Below are 16,920 nucleotides of genomic sequence, written 5' to 3' on the forward strand. Positions count from 1 at the left end.
CCAGTAAATGATTTGCTTCTTTTCTTTTGTTGGCCAATTACTGCCCTTAACTTTTTAACTTCCTCGTTTAAAACATCTTTACTTCTATGGAAAACACTTTTGTTCTTCGGTTCTGTAAACTCGAGCAACCTCTACTGGGTAGATACTTGCCTCTGCAGTAACACAGATATACTAGAAAACTTAAAAGATTTTGTAATGAATAGGCCTCTCATATTAACACAAGTGATTGCGTGTTTTATGCTTCAGAGAATAGCAAACATGTTAATTGTTTACAGTTTGAAATCCAAAGATAGAAGACTTTAAACACAGAATGATTTAAGGATTACTAGGCACAAATATGTAATGTTTTCCATAAATAGCTTGGAACCATTCATTATAATTGAGACTGACTTGGTGTAAGATTATACAACACATACCATAAAGTACAAATATGTGTAATGGTAATTCACTGTTAAGTGCGCAGGAATTGTCTTCTGCAATTGAAAACCTATAGCCTAAATAATATTTGACACATGAGAGCCTTGGGTTAACAGATTTTTATTGGGAAAAAAAAGAATAGAATTAAACCTATTAAAGCCTAAACTTTCCAAGAATACTGTGAAATGTTGAGTTCTCTGAGGTTATGTCCACAGGTGTCTAATACATAAATTCTTTTGAGAGAGATTTCATGTTAACCAGCTGTGAATTCTGTAGCATAGATTATTAATCTATTGGAATTCTCCAATGTTTTTGATTATGCTTATAAAGCACAGTTCTTCAGAACACACCTGGGAATTTTTCTCTAGTGTATTTAAACGGAACAGAATTCCATCTTGAAATCTATCAAATTCACTTCAGTTTCTTTTATCTGGACTAATGTAAGAGTTTAATCCAACAAATGGTTATCATTTACAAACTTTGTTATCTCAAGTTTTCAGTGCCTATAACCTTATGATTTTGGCAATGATCAGAAAAACCTGTTGTTGGGATAAATTGAGAAATTATTAAGCTGTTTCTGAGTTAAATATTTGTGAAAATAATCACTTATTATCCCATATCAAACAAATTGTGATTGAGCATCCATCATGTACTAGATACTGTGTTAAGTTCTTAGTTTTGGTCTAACTTAATAGTTAATAAATGAAATAAATATTAGCAAATGTAAACATTACTCTTCGATGTAAACAAAAGTGTTAGAAAAGCTACTTTGCATAGCTTGACTATCATCACCTTTTGGAAAGGTGTCTTAGTAGAGGTGTATATACATTAAATAAAAATGACTCATTAAATAAAAATGACTAATTTGAGCTCTATATTTTGACTGTAAAATTTAATGTCATTGTTGCTGCTTTTAATCACATTTGGCCTGTGTCCTTTCTTGACTTTTACTTTCCTTATTCCCAGAACAACTTTAGAAATTATATTCATCTCCACATAGAATTATACCAGCCTAATGGCTCACATGTTTGAATAAATTTTGTACATAATTCCTTGCAGTTGTTTTTCCTAAAATCTGTCATCCCAGAATTGTGAGGAACAAAGTTTTTTTAAAATTGAATACACATCTAAATTAGATGAGATTCACACAATTGATACCATTAATGTAGACCTGTGGTTAGATTTTTCTAAAGGATAGTGACATCTATGATAGTTGGAGTTCTTTTTTAATAGTTTGAATTTAATTTCATCAAAATCAAGGAATGGACTTAGTTGTACTAGTAACTGCTCTGGTTTTCCCTTCCCTTAACATATTTCAGGTAAGTTAAGACTTAATAGACAAGTCTATTAATAATAATTTGAATTAAATTTTCTGAAGCCTTTAATCTTATAATGTTTATACTTACCTTTTATTTTTGCTTCCTGCATGAAGTGTTATAACACTTACCTTTGTTTCTCTTGTCTTGAAAGAACCCCATTCAAAGTCAGAATGGAACGATTTGTAGTAACAGCACCACCTGCTCGAAACCGTTCTAAGACTGCTTTGTATGTGACTCCCCTGGATCGAGTCACTGAGTTTGGAGGTGAGCTGCACGAAGATGGAGGAAAACTCTTCTGCACTTCTTGCAATGTGGTTCTGAATCATGTTCGCAAGTCAGCCATTAGTGACCACCTCAAGTCAAAGACTCATACCAAGAGAAAGGCAGAATTTGAAGAGCAGAATGTGAGAAAGAAGCAGAGGCCTCTAACTGCATCACTTCAGTGCAACAGTACTGCGCAAACAGAGAAAGTCAGTGTTATCCAGGACTTTGTGAAAATGTGCCTGGAAGCCAATATCCCACTTGAGAAGGCTGATCACCCAGCAGTCCGTGCTTTCCTGTCTCGCCATGTGAAGAATGGAGGCTCCATACCCAAGTCAGACCAGCTGAGGAGAGCGTACCTGCCTGATGGATACGAGAATGAGAATCAGCTCCTTAACTCACAAGATTGTTGACAAGGAGGTTACCACCATTGTGATCAAGATAAATAATGTGGAGTATTAAAAGTTATGTGTTGATTGTGTGGTTCATTTTTATATTTATTTCATTTTAAATCATGTGATGCAGAATAGTTTTGCAATGTATATACAGTTGCAGGCAAAAAATTAAAAAAAAAAAAAAACACTGCAAAATGTATTGTTAATTTTAGTCACCAATGGTGTAAAGCAAAACTTAGGGTTTAGAGTGTGCTAGGATACCTGAAACCTGATGGTTATCTTTAAAATTGATGGTTTTTCTCCTGAAATGTTTGTGCATGGAAGAACTGCCCTGCTTTTTTACCCTGTTGCCATGTATAATTATTCCTTGTGAGATTACCTAATTACTTGGATTGACGACTAGCCTAGGAAATTGAAGCTGCTGCCAGGCAATACCACTCACAGTAACTTAAAGAAATTATTTCCCTGAAGAGAGGATCCTCAAAAAAGAAGGGAAGGTGGGAAGCTATTCTTATATCTTCAGATTCCTAGCAGAAAAAGACTGTTTATTGCCGACTATGCTTTACTTGTATATGATGTAGTTACCTTAACTCTCCTTCAGTTCTTCACTGTCTTTTTTTCCCGTTTTTTTTTTTTTAAAGCTTCATATATTTAGTAGCAGCTTCGAGTGACCAAAAGACTGAAATCTTCATGTCAGTGCCAAAAGCCACGGGGAATTTTGCAGTGATACGATTTTAGTCTCTAACTATAAACAGATTTTTGAACCATAGCTTTCAAGTGTCATCCTGAATTTGCAAACTTCTTTTTAATGTCATGGTATTAAAAGATTTCAAGATTGGCATTTTAATTTAAACAAGTAGATGTTTTATGATTGAGTTTCCTGTTTTTACAGAGAATTAGCAATTACTTTTTGACTGACAAATCAGATAATGAGATTACTTTTTATGCATTAATTTTCCATATGATTTTATAAAAGTTTATTTAGATAAATAGACTAGAAGTAAGTTTACTTACTTTCACTTTTACGTGCTTTGCCTCTGGTGGTACAAGGTTTTTAAACATAGATGATAAACCATTGTCTAGAAATACTGGCAAGGTTTTTTTGTAGTGGCGATCTGGCAGTATCCTGCATAACTGTTTGGGTGAGGAAATAAATCAGTTCTGTTAAAGGTCAACCATGTTCAGGAAATGAGCTCTATCTGAACTTCACTATCCTGTAAGGTTATTAAAGTAGCTTAGCCCAGTTGTCGTCTTTGTTGGATACCCAAAATATATTTTTTAAAAATTGAACAGCTGAAAACTTGGACTAGAGCTTTAAAAAAAAAAAGTCTTAAATTCTTTGAAAACATTCAAGTTAAAAGTGTTTATAAAATATATTTCTATTATAAGCACTGATAATTGATGCCCTATGTGATGTAGAGGGAGTTATCCTTGAGATCATTTTACCACAAATCTTCATTTAAAAAAAGCCAAAGTGAGTAAGAAAAAGATTTTGTTTTTCAGAAACAGCTTTCTATATCTTTTTTGGTAGATTTAAGTTCCTAGTTTGGGTTGTCAAAGTGCCCATCTGATTTTAGATTTATGTGAGGTTTTTTGGTTGTTTTCATTTTTAAAGAAGCCTGCCACCAAAAAAAATAATCACTTGTCAAAATTTGAGCTACCACGTTTTCTCATGTTCAGTTACGTTAAAGTAGCACAATTAATGCCTAGAATAGTGCTCTCACTGATAAAGCACGTGCAAGATGAGACCAGCAGCAAAACGTAACCAAATGTACTTTGTTTTTACTTCCTGTAATAAAGAATTTGCAGGCAACCATGTTTGATTTGAATTATCTAAGATGGTACAAGATCTACAAAGCTAGGAAAATAATTGAGTTTTATAGCATTCTTTTCAGAATACAAAGATAAGGTTAGATAATCATTCTAATTTTTTTCAAGACTCATGAATCGGACAGCTCCCTATTTAGATACTAATTTGCACTAACAGCAAACACGTAGTGGCAAAACAGCTTTGAGTAGTCCTCAGCAGTAAACTGGATGATGTTGCACTAGAAAAACACCAATAATTCACATTTGAATATTTAGTAGTTAAAACTAATTTGATAATCATTTAGGTCCCATATAGCTTGATGTATTTCTCCAGGCTCCTAACTTTTCACACATACACTATATCTAGAGGCATAATTTATCCTCCTGTTAGAATTATATCATGTCCTTAGAAGCGTTTTCCATCCTGTTGCGAAGGTTTAATATGTTTCTTTACTGATTGTGAAATTTTTCGTTCCCTGAAACTGGTTAACTTTACTTCATAGTTCAATAGACAAGGCAGAATGATTGTATTAGCCTGCTCAAACTGGTACAAATCTGTGAAACCATGGTTGGCATACATGGGATAACGAACAGAATATCTTAAGAGGCATATGCTGCTGTGGCGTGTAGTGGACATGTGTACAGACACTTTCAATCTTAACTATAGTGTTAGTGTGATGCTATACTATTGGAAAAAAAAATAGCACATTTTTTTCTATTTTATAAGTTGTATGCATAAACATAAGATTTGTTATGTTTCATTTATAAACTGCCTTCAACACATGCTTACCTGTTAAAATAGCGTTTTCTCAAAGTATGGTAGTATGTCTTCCAGAATTTCACTATATGCTTACAGTAAATAGTTCCTAACTTGTTGAAATGTTAAATTCCTTGTTGGTTTCTTTTGATTCTCTGGGGCATATAGCAAGCCTGAAAGACATTATAATCATTTGTTACAGGGTGAAAATTTAGAAAGATTGCATATTGGAGCCTAAATAGTTATTTTATTCATTATCATCTTTGAGTAAGACTTCTTTTATTTTAAACAAATGCTACTTCCAGTTAAGGCATTTGGCCCTAATGAATTTTCAGGGACCAAAATACTTTAAAGTTCTGCATCTTAAAATTGTAGCAATTAAGTAGCGGCTTGGGATTGTTCAGAAGTATTCATTGCTTAAAAACTATTGTGACAGTTGGCGAGATCTTCAAGCAGAAAGTTCCACATTCAGATCTTTTGCCTGAGAGAATCTGTATGTAAATGTTAATGGAAAATACATTTAAACAAAATGTAAGGTGGTCCAAAACAAAAGCCACAATTTGTCATTTGGTGCTTAGTCTTTGTAAGGGCTCTCTGTGGTTTGACTTGCCCCAGCTGCCTTTAAATGAGTACAGATCACTTTCAAACATGTTTATTAAACAGAAAATTCATTCTATAATTTAATTGAAAATCTTAGCCTAAAATAAGTTGTTTGGCTTCTAGTCAGCCCTGATTAAAATGTGAATAGTGAAGTGACTATCCTAAGCCTGGTTTATCTCAATCCATACTACCATAGATTTTTGAGGTAAATACAGTTCTTACGTAGTGGTATTCTACTTGTATCCAGAATACTGTATTCATTAAAATTTTACTATGTTCATTTGTGTATTCCCTTGCTTATTTTTTTTGCTCATGCATGTATACTTAGTATAAATTGTTGCTTTTAAAGTTTTGTCTCTGTGACTTTTAGAAATAAATTTCAAAAATTGTTTCAGAATTTTTTGAAAGCATGTTTTGTTTTGTGGGTCAATAGCATATATTTCATAATTCCAACAGATAATAAAATTTTATGAATATAGATTTATTTTCCTACTAGTTACATCTCTTTGAAAGATTATCGATCCTTACCCCCAGTATCAAAGCATATATTCTGTCAAATCAAATTCACATGATAGCTACAGATAGCACCTTTCCCCTAAAATTATATAGGTAATATTTAAATACACTTAATCAGTACTTTTAACTGGAAACATACTCTAATTTTCTACCTTTACAAATACTAACTATGGAAGTTCAGTTCAGTCGCTCAGTCGTGTCTGACTTTTTGTGACCCCATGAACCGCAGCACGCCAGGCCTCCCTGTCCATCACCAACTCCCAGAGTTTACCCAAACTCGTGTCCATCGAGTCAGTGATGCCATCCAGCCATCTCATCCTCTGTCCCCTTCTCCTCCTGCCCCCAATACTTCCCAGCATTAGGGTCTTTTCCAATGAGTCAACTTTTCGCATGAGGTGGCCAAAGTATTGGAGTTTCAGCTTCAACATCAGTCCTTCCATGAACACCCAGGACTGATCTCCTTTAGGATGGACTGGTTGGATCTTCTTGCAGTCCAAGGGACTCTCAAAATCAAGAGTCTTCTCCAACACCACAGCTCAAAAGCATCAATTCTTCAGCGCTAAAGGGCCTAATTTTCATCTCATAAGTTTTAGTGGGATTTTGAAAGATTTGCTATATCCTTATTCAGCACTGGAGGAAAATGTATAGAAGTGGAAACTGTCTTTTATTAGTTTTACATAGTTTTGAGGGCAAGTAGTCCTATTTAATGCTATTTGTAAAATATTAATGAATTTATATTTTTGATGATTCCCTGGTGGCTCAGTCGGTAAAGAGTCTGCCTGCAATGCGGGAGATCCGGGTTTGATCCCTGAGTCGGGAAGATCCCCTGGAGAAGGAAATTGCAATTCACTGTAGTATTCTTGCCTGGAAAAGCCCATGGACGGAGGAGCCTAACAGGCTATAGTCCGTGGGGCTGCAAAGAGTCGGACACAACTGAGCAACTTCACTTTTCAATGAATTTATAAAGTAATTGACTTGTTTTTTTCTGGAGTCAAAATGGTAGGTAGGGCCTTAAGAAATTTGTCAATACTCTTGTTTCCGGTTTAGTATCTCCAAACCATCAGAGACTTATCTTCATTCTTCCTAAAGAATCTCATCATAACCTTTATTAAACGTAAACCAATTGAATGAATGTACTTTTGAGTTTCATAATAGTTTCTTTTTTTTCTGTGTAAATTGAGTTGTATTATGCACCTATAATATGGTATCTCATGATGCAAAAATGTTCCTGGGATCAGACTAGCTAACCTAGCCCAGTGAAGATTAAAACTAGCAAGTAGAATAGGACTTGTGATACATTTTATACATATGGCATGACTTCCATCTGATTACAACTCCAGTATGTTACTTGATCTCACTTGTTTTATATGCATACTACTTAGGATGAATGCTTGGTGCTCTCTTGTTTAAATGTTGGGATCATAATTTAAAAGTTCATGGCCTCAAGTTCTTGGTTAAACATAATATGCAATCAACTAGTACTTGGTGAGTCCTTATCGTGTGCTTGAAGCTACTCTAGCCACTGGGGATATATGAGAGAAAATAAAGATGATTTGTTGCCACAACACAGTAAAAGGGGCAGAAGAGTGGGAGAGCACATGTCTTTTCTAGCCAACTTCTTTAAACCAATTCCTTGTAAGACTAGTAAATTACCAACAAAACACTGATCACTGGTTTTATCTTGATTCTCCCAGTCTCATTTTGTACAGAAGCAATAAAAATTGAAAATTTGCAGATTACATGGTATGCATATCCTATGAAAATCTGGTAGTGTATTTTATCCATCAAATATCAATTTATAGATTAAAATCTGTTAAACAATGAAAGTGTGAGTCACTCAATCATGTTTAACTCTCTGTGACCCCATTGACTGTAGCCCACCAGGCTCCTCAGTCCATGGAATTCTCCAGGCCAGAATACACTAGTTCAGTTCAGTTGCTCAGTTGTGTCTGACTCTTTGCGACCCCATGAATTGCAGCACGCCAGGCCTCCCTGTCCATCACCAACTCCTGGCGTTTACCCAAACGCATGTCCATCGAGTCGGTGATGTCATCCAACCATCTCATCCTCTGTCATCCCCTTCTCCTCCTGCCCCCAATCCTTCCCAGCATCAGGGTCTTTTCCAATGAGTCAACTCTTCGCATGAGGTGGCCAAAGTATTGGAGTTTCAGCTTCAACATCAGTCCTTCCAATGAACACTCAGGACTGATCTCCCTTAGGATGGAGTGGTTGGATCTCCTTGCAGTCCAAGGGACTCTCAAGAATCTTCTCCAACACCACAGTTCAAAAGCATCAATTCTTCGGCACTCAGCCTTCTTCACAGTCCAACTCTCACATCCATACATGATTACTGGAAAAACCATAGTCTTGACTAGACGGATCTTTGTTGGCAAAGTAATGTCTCTGCTTTTTAATATGCTATCTAGGTTGGTCATAGCTTTCCTTCCAAGGAGTAAGCGTATTTAATTTCATGGTTGCAATCACCATCTGCAGTGATTTTAGGGCCCCCAAAAATAAAATGTGACACTGTTTCCCCATCTATTTCCCATGAAGTGATGGGACCAGATGCCATGATCTTAGTTTTCTGAATGTTGAGCTTTAAGCCAACTTTTTCATTCTCCTCTTTCACTTTCATCAAGAGGCTTTTTAGTTCTTCTTCACTTTCTGCCATAAGGGTGGTGTCATCTGCATATCTGAGGTTATTGATATTTCTCCCAGCAATCTTCATTCCAGCTTGTGTTTCTTCCAGCCCAGCGTTTCTCATGATGTACTCTGCATAGAAGTTAAATAAACATGGTGACAATATACAGCCTTGACGGACTCCTTTTCCTATTTGGAACCAGTCTGTTCTTGCATGTCCAGTTCTAACTGTTGCTTCCTGACCTACATACAGGTTTCTCAAGAGGCAGGTCAGGTAGTCTGGTATTCCCATCTCTTGAAGAGTTTTTCACAGTTTATTGTGATCCACACAGTCAAAGTCTTTGGCATAGTCAGTAAAGTGGGTTGCCATTCCCTTCTCCAGGGGATATTCCCAACCCTGGAATCGAACCAGGGTCTCCTTCATTGCAGGCAGATTCTTTACCATCTGAACCGAAGCCCTATTAAACAACGGGACCAACCAATATAAATGCCTGTAATATAAGAATCTGCCACACATTTTAATTTTACTGCAATGCCCACGATAAATCAATAGTGTCACTGAATACTGGATATCAAGATAGTCACTGGTGTACTTCATCAATCAGACACTAACTAATGATTATGATCCAACCTCCTGGGTTGATATGTATATCTGATGACAGATTCCACAATCTTGTCTGTTTAAGCATACAAGCAATCAGTATGTAATAGAACACGGTGACTTTTTTATTTTTTTCTTACTATGCTCAATTAGTATCTATTCAGTAGTAATAATAATTTTATGCATTCCTTTTAATCTAACAAATTCCACTTTTATGAATTTATCAGAAAATAGCCAATGTATAAAGATATATGTAAAAAGTTCATTTTAATACTATAATCATAAAAAAACTGCAAGTGCTATGAATGTCCAGCAGTACTGGAATGGTCCAAAAATTATGACACAGCCATATCATGTCACTATTCAAGTGATCTAAAACAACAGATTAAAAGAGGCACAACAAAGCTACTCAAGGTGACAGAATTCCAGCTGAGCTATTTAAAATCCTAAAATATGAGGCAGTTAGAGGGCTGCACTCATATGTCAGCAAGTTTGGAAAACTCAGCAGCGGCCACAGGACTGGTAAAGGTCAGTTTTCATTCTAATCCCAAAGAAGGGCAGTGCCAAAGAATATTCAAACTAATGTACAATTGCCCTTGTTTCACACACTAGCAAGGTAATGCTCAAAATCCTTCAAGCTAGGCTTCAGCAGTGTGTGACCTGAGAAATTCCAGATGTACAAACTAGATTTAGAAAAGGCAGAGGAACCAGAGAGAAAAATTGCCAACATATGCTAGATCATAAAGAAAGCTAGGGAATTGCAGAAAAACATCTATTTATGCTTCATTGACTATGCTAAAGCCTTTGTGTGGATCACAAAAAGCCGTGGAAAATTCTTCAAGAGATGGGAATAGCAGACCACCTGACCTGCCTCCTGAGAAATCTCTATGCAGGTCAAGAAGCAACAGTTATAAAGGGACATGGGAAAACAGACTGGTTCCACATTAGAAAAGGAGTACATCAAGGCTGTATATTGTCACCCTGCTTATTTAACTTATGCAGGGTATATCATGCGAAATGATAGGCTGGATGAATCACAAGCTGGAATCAAGATTGCCAGAAGAAATAACAATACCTCAGAAATGCAGATCATACCACTCTTATGGAAGAAAGCAAAGAACTAAAGAGCCTTTTGATGAAAGTGAAAGGGGAGAGTGAAAAGGCTGGCTTAAAACTCAACATTCAAAACACGAAGATCATAGCATCTGGTCCCATCACTTCATGACAAACAGATGGGAAACAATGGAAACAGTGAGAGAGTTGATATTTTGGGGCTCCAATATCACTGCAGATGCTGACTGCAGTCATGAAATTAAAAGACACTTGTTCCTTGAAGAAGACTTCGCTGGTGATCCAGTGGCTAAGATTCCACAATCCTTTGACTGTGTGGATCACAATAAACTGTGGAAAATTCTGAAAAAGATGGGAATACCAGACACCTGACCTACCTCTTGCAAAACCTGTATGCAGGTCAGGAAGCAACAGTTAGAACTGGACATGAAACAACAGACTGGTTCCAAATGGGAAAATGAGTACGTCAAGGCTGTATATTGTCACCCTACTTATTTAACTTATATGCAGAGTACATCATGAGAAACGCTGAGCTGGAAGAAGCACAAGCTGGAATCAAGATTGCCGGGAGAAATATCAATAACCTCAGATATGCAGATGACACCACCCTTATGGCAGAAAGTGAAGAAGAACTAAAAAGCCTCTTGATGAAAGTGAGAGAGGAGAGTGAAAAAGTTGGCTTCAAGCTCAACATTCAGAAAACTAAGATCATGGCATCCAGTCCCATCACTTCATGGCAAATAGATGGGGAAACAGTGGAAACAGTGTCACATTTTATATTTTGGGGCTCCAAAATCACTGCTGATGGTGATCGCAGCCATGAAATTAAAAGACGCTTACTCCTTGGAAGGAAAGCTATGACCAACCTAGATAGCATATTAAAAAGCAGACACATTACTTTGCCAACAAAAGTCCATCTAGTCAAGGCTATGGTTTTTCCAGTAGTCGTGTATGGATGTGAGAGTTGGACTGTGAAGAAGGCTGAGTGCCGAAGAATTGATGCTTTTGAACTGTGGTGTTGGAGAAGACTCTTGAGAGTCCCTTGGACTGCAAGGAGATCCAACCAGTCCATCCTAAGGGAGATCAGTCCTGGTTGTTCATTGGAAGGACTGATGTTGAAGCTGAAACTCCAGTACTTTGGCCACCTCATGCAAAGAGTTGACTCATTGGAAAAGACCCCGATGCTGGGAAGGATTGGGGGCAGGAGGAGAAGGGGACGACAGAGGATGAGATGGTTGGATGGCATCACCGACTCGATGGATATAGTTTGAGCAAGCTCCAGGAGCTGGTGATGGACAGGGAGGCCTGGCGTGCTGCAGTGACACTTAGCAGAGTCGCAAAGAGTCAGACATGACTTAGTCATTGAACAACAACAACAGCGAGGGTGAAAAAGCTTTCAAAAAACAAAGATCACAGCATCTTGTCCCATCACTTCATGACAAATAGAAGTGGGAAAAGTGGAAGTAGTGACAGATTTTATTTTAGGGGGCTCCAAAACCCCTGTGGATGGTGACAGCTGCCATGAAATTAAGAAACTTGCTTCTTGGAAGGAAAGTTATGACAAACTTAGACAGCATATTAAAAAACAGAGACATCACTTTGCCAACAAAGGTCTGTATAATCAATGTTATGGTAGTTATGTACAGATGTGAGAGTTGGACCATAAAGAAGCACTGAAGAATTGATGCTTTCGAGTTGTGGTGCTAGAGAAAGTCGCTCAGTTGTGTCCGACTCTTTGCAACTCCATGGATTGCAACACTCCAGGCTCCCTGTCCATCACCAACTCCCGGAGTTTACCCAAACTCATGTCCATTGAGTCAATTATGCCATCCAACCATCTCATCCTCTGTCATCCCCTTCTCCTCCTGCCCTCAATCTTTCCCAATATCAGGGTCTTTTCAAATGAGTCAGCTCTTCACATGAGGTGACCAAAGTATTGGAGCTTCAACTTCAACATCAGTCCTTCCAATGAATATTCAGGACTGATCTCCTTTAGGATGGACTGGTCGGATCTCCTTGCAGTCCAAGGGACTCTCAAGAGTCTTCTCCAACACCACAGTTCAAAAGCATCAATTCTTCGGCACTCAGCTTTGTTTACAGTCCAACTCTCACATCCATACATGACTACTGGAAAAACCACAGCTTTGATTAGATGGACCTTCGTTGGCAAAGTAATGTCTCTGCTTTTTAATATGCTATCTAGGTTGGTCATAACTTTCCTTCCAAGGAGTAAGCGTCATCCTTTAATTTCATGGATTTTGGAGCCCAGAAAAATAAAGTCAGCCACTGTTTCCACTGTTTCCCCATCTATTTGCCATGATGTGATAGGACTGGATGCCATGATCTTAGTTTTCTGAATGTTGAGCTTAAGCCAACTTTTTCACTCTCCTCTCTCACCTCATCAAGAGGCTTTTTAGTTCCTCTTCACTTTCTGCCATAAGGGTGGTATCATCTGCATATCTGAGATTACTGATATTTCTCCCAGCAATCTTGATTCCAGCTTGTGCTTCATATAGCCCATCGTTTTTCATGAGGTACTCTGCATAGAAGTTAAATAAGCAGGGTGACAATACACAGCCTTGACGTACTCCTTTTCCTATTTGGAACCAGTCTGTTGTTCCATGTCCACTTCTATCTGTTGCTTCCTGACCTGCACACAGATTTCTCAAGATGTAGGTCAGGTGGTCTGCTATTCTCATCTTTTTCAGAATTTTCCACATTTTATTGTTATCCACACAGTCAAAGGCTTTGGCATAGTCAATAAAGCAGAAATAGATGTTTTTCTGAAACCTTCTTGCTTTTTCTATCCCAAAGGAAATCAATCTTGAATAGTCATTGGAAGGATTGATGCTGAAGATCCAATACTTTGGCCACTTGATTCAAAGAGCCAACTCTGGAAAAATCCCCGATGCTGGAAAAGGCTCAAGGCAAAAAGCAAAGGTGATGGCAGAGGATGAGATGGTTAGATAGCATCACCAACTTAAGGGACATGAATTTGAGCAAACTCTGGGAGACAGTGGAGGACAGAGGAGCCTGGCATGCTATAGTCCGTTGGGTCGCAAAGCACTGGACACAGCTTAGCAACTGAACAATAACAATTGTATTGAGTCTACAGAAAAACAGGTTCAGGTTGGCGCAAAAGGAAAGAGGGCTAGGAAAAAAGGTCTCCAAGGAAACAAATGGAATACATATTATTTTGTATTACATTCATATTATTTCTTTGATAATTTATTCTCCTTCATTTATTCCATTCTGTTTTTGACTTCTAAGACCTCCATCTTGTTTTCTGAACATTTTCTTTTCATAGCATCCCATTTTAGGTTTATGGCTGCAGAATTTTATCTTGTGATAACTAATTTTTTAAAAGCTTTCTTCTGCTCTTGCACTGTCTTTCTTTCCTCCAGGCTCCTCTATTTTGACTACTTAATTTTAATCTATCTCTTCCTAATTGGAAACATTATTTAAGTATATAGTGATTCATAGATGCTCTTTTGTATTTGAGAACGAAATAGCTGATTGTAATCCATATGTGCATAATTGGGACCTGGCAACAACTAATCAGAAACAATTTTTGAAGAACTCAAAAATCAAGTTGTTGAAAATCCCTTATCTAAGTGCTTTCAGTTTCTTTAAACTCACAGAGAGAAGGGTGACAAATGTAAATATTAATAAACAGAAACCTCAATCAAATAGAGTCTAAAGATCAGAAGGGGGAGCTCTCATGGCCTATAATGATGGTAATGATGGCAGAACCCGACAGGAAAAAGAAAGACACCTGTACTTTCCTAGCAAGGACTCAGCCAATGAAGAGCCATGAACTCTTTAAGACAACACATCCAACTTCCTTTTCCCTTTTATAAAAGCATTCTCATTCCTTACCATGTGTACAAATTTTTGTTTTCAGTACATTTATTTTTATAGTTAAGTCCTATTCATGGATATTTCACTTTGACTTTCCAGTTTTAATAGCTTTCTTTTTAAATAAATCTTTTGAAGTATAAAAAAAAAGCAAGTGAATGTAAAACATACCAAGGAAATAATAGCACTTGTGAGACTCAGGTAGAGCAAAATCCTCAAAGGCACCGCGTACTGCTACAAAAATACAACAAAACACAAAAGGTGATAAGGCACAGAATGGCTAGCTGCTCACCAAACCTGCAGATAAGGAACTGCAGTTCCCAGCCTCCCTGCCCAGATGATGGAGTCCTGGAGTGGAAATCAAATTTTTATCTCCATCTTCTATTCTCTTCCTCCTCTGATGACTGAACTCCAGGCTCTAGTGAAAGGAAGAGTTTGGGAGTTGAACTGTGTTCCTACAGAAATAATAGCAAGAGGTAATCTTCCTGGATGACAAGGCATATTGATGTGTGCTGCTTCATCATTTAGGAAGATTTCCCTCTAGAAAGTCTTTAGGGCAGTGAACTTTATTTCACTTGACTGCTTGATAGTACAATGGAGAGACACACACAGAAACACACTCACTCACTCCACACGCTTGTACCTAGTATTCTACTTGTTATACTCCTTGCTCTGAGGTTTGTATAACATTATGTACAATAACTAGGTTTTTTCTTTTATCAGCATTTGAATAATCAACAGAATTCATCATATTACTTAAGATAATCTACTTTCTGAGGTTTAACGAAGAATTTAATACAGGCAAGGGAATGCTCAAATTACAAATGCATCTCATCTGTTCATTGTAGCAGGTGCATAGTAGGCTTGAAAGGCTTTGGAAGCACCTTCTTCAAGTTGTGGGTGTATGACTATAAATTAGTAAAATCACATAAAAAAATTCCAAGGTTAAAGTTTTTCACTACTTGAGACTGACCTTTATCGAGTTAGTACCAAACAGGGTTCTTATAATAATGAGAGAATGAATGAATTTCTTAACATTATTTATATATGTGTGAATTGTTCTTTCGGGTACATGTTTATTTAACAAATTTCTAATTATGGGTGACATATACTCACTTTCTATTGTGTTTCGTGACTTATATTTTATGATGTCACTTTCATTTATTCAACACATATTACTGGGTACAAACTACTCACGTGTTGTGAGAGCACTCTTTGCTCTAGACCTGAGGGGACACAAGACTAGGCTGTTATTCTCAAGAAGAATCTCTAATAGGGGAAAACATGCAGAGAAAAAAAAATTGCAGTATAGTACAATAGAGCTTCCCAGGTCATGCAGTGTTAAAGAATCCTCCTGCCAATGCAGGAGATGCAAGAGACACAGGTTCAATCCTTGGGTCTGGAAGACTCGCTGGAGTAGGAAATGGCAACCCCCTCCAGTATTCTTGCCTGAAAAATTCCATGGTCAGAGGGCCGTGGCAGACTACAGTCCATGGGTTTGCAAAGAGTTGAACACAACTGAGTACACATGCACACACGCACATAGCACTAGTTCACTCTAGTCAAATAAAGGAAAATTAAAATATTAATGAGATAACTATTTCTGGCTGGTAAAGATGATACTATTTTTTAATGTTAGTTAGTCCACTCCAGTACTCTTGCCTAGAAAACCCCATGGACAGAGGAGCCTGGTAGGCTGCATTCCATGGGGTTGCTAAGAATCGGGCATGACTGAGCGACTTCACTTTCACTTCGCACTTTCATGCATTGGAGAAGGAAATGGCAACCCACTCCAGTGTTCTTGCCTGGAGAATCCCAGGGACAGGGCAGCCTGGTGGGCTGCAGTCTATGGGGTCGCACAGAGTTGGACACGACTGAAGTAACTTAGCAGCAGCAGCGGCAGCAGCGGCAGCAGCAGCGGCAGCAGCAGCAGCAGCAGTGTATGGGAAGAATGGATGTCTCAAATTTCTAAGACAATACAAATTATAGATTCTGGATACAATTTGGGAATAAGCTATAAAAACCTTAAAATGTGCAAATCTTTTGGTCTAGAGATTTCACTTCTTTGATTATGTCATGAATAAATATTCATGAATGTATGCAACCAATATGCTTCTAGGATAATTCACCCAGTGTTGCTATTATTAGTAAAAAAAAAAAAAATTAAAATAGTTAACAATTAGTATATTTTTCTAAACCAGCCATGCGATTGAATACTCACAACTTTTAGAAAAATATACTGTAGAAGAGGATTTAGACATGAAAAAATTTTCACATCATGTTTTTAAATGAAAAAAAAAAAGAAATTACAATATATCCATCCTTAGGTATTTACATTTATCTCTGGGTAATATAGTCACAGGGATTTTTATTTTCTGGTACATTCATATGTATACTTTCTAATCTGGAAATGTCCCTAGAGCAAACAACTGACCATTAGGTAGTGGGAGCCTATCAAACCCATTACAAAGAGAATCTGTTATATATGTGCTGCTTTTGAGTGTGAAAGGTGCCTAAGGTATGGTGGTCATATTAATTTAGAATTATACCCTAAAGGATCTGCATAAAAGGTGTCAATTGTTTCACTTTATGCTCAATACTCTGAAAATTCAGGAATCATTGATACTTTTGATAATCTATTTTATAAATTTGGCATCGTCCCTCTTTACCCAGCTG

General features: G+C 37.3%; 1 protein-coding gene across 8 annotated transcripts in view; it reads left to right on the forward strand.

Annotated features, from left to right (window-relative positions):
• CGGBP1 (CGG triplet repeat binding protein 1) overlaps positions 1-16,920 on the forward strand; it is a 178,995-nt gene that overhangs the window by 145,241 nt on the left and 16,834 nt on the right. For 7 of the 8 annotated variants that reach the window (XM_081550925.1, XM_081550915.1, XM_081550906.1 and 4 more), the window contains one exon: positions 1,888-5,955. The exons of the other annotated variant lie outside the window; for it this stretch is intronic. In XM_081550925.1, coding sequence (XP_081407051.1) covers positions 1,907-2,410 — 504 coding nt within the window. In that variant the 5' untranslated portion in view covers positions 1,888-1,906 and the 3' untranslated portion in view covers positions 2,411-5,955. Of the gene's footprint in view, positions 1-1,887; positions 5,956-16,920 lie in introns of those variants that run through there. 8 annotated transcript variants of the gene reach the window in all.

Source organism: Giraffa tippelskirchi, chromosome 2, assembly GCF_054371585.1.
Source record: "Giraffa tippelskirchi isolate mGirTip1 chromosome 2, T2T-mGirTip1v1.2.pri, whole genome shotgun sequence".
Classification (NCBI taxonomy): domain Eukaryota; kingdom Metazoa; phylum Chordata; class Mammalia; order Artiodactyla; family Giraffidae; genus Giraffa; species Giraffa tippelskirchi.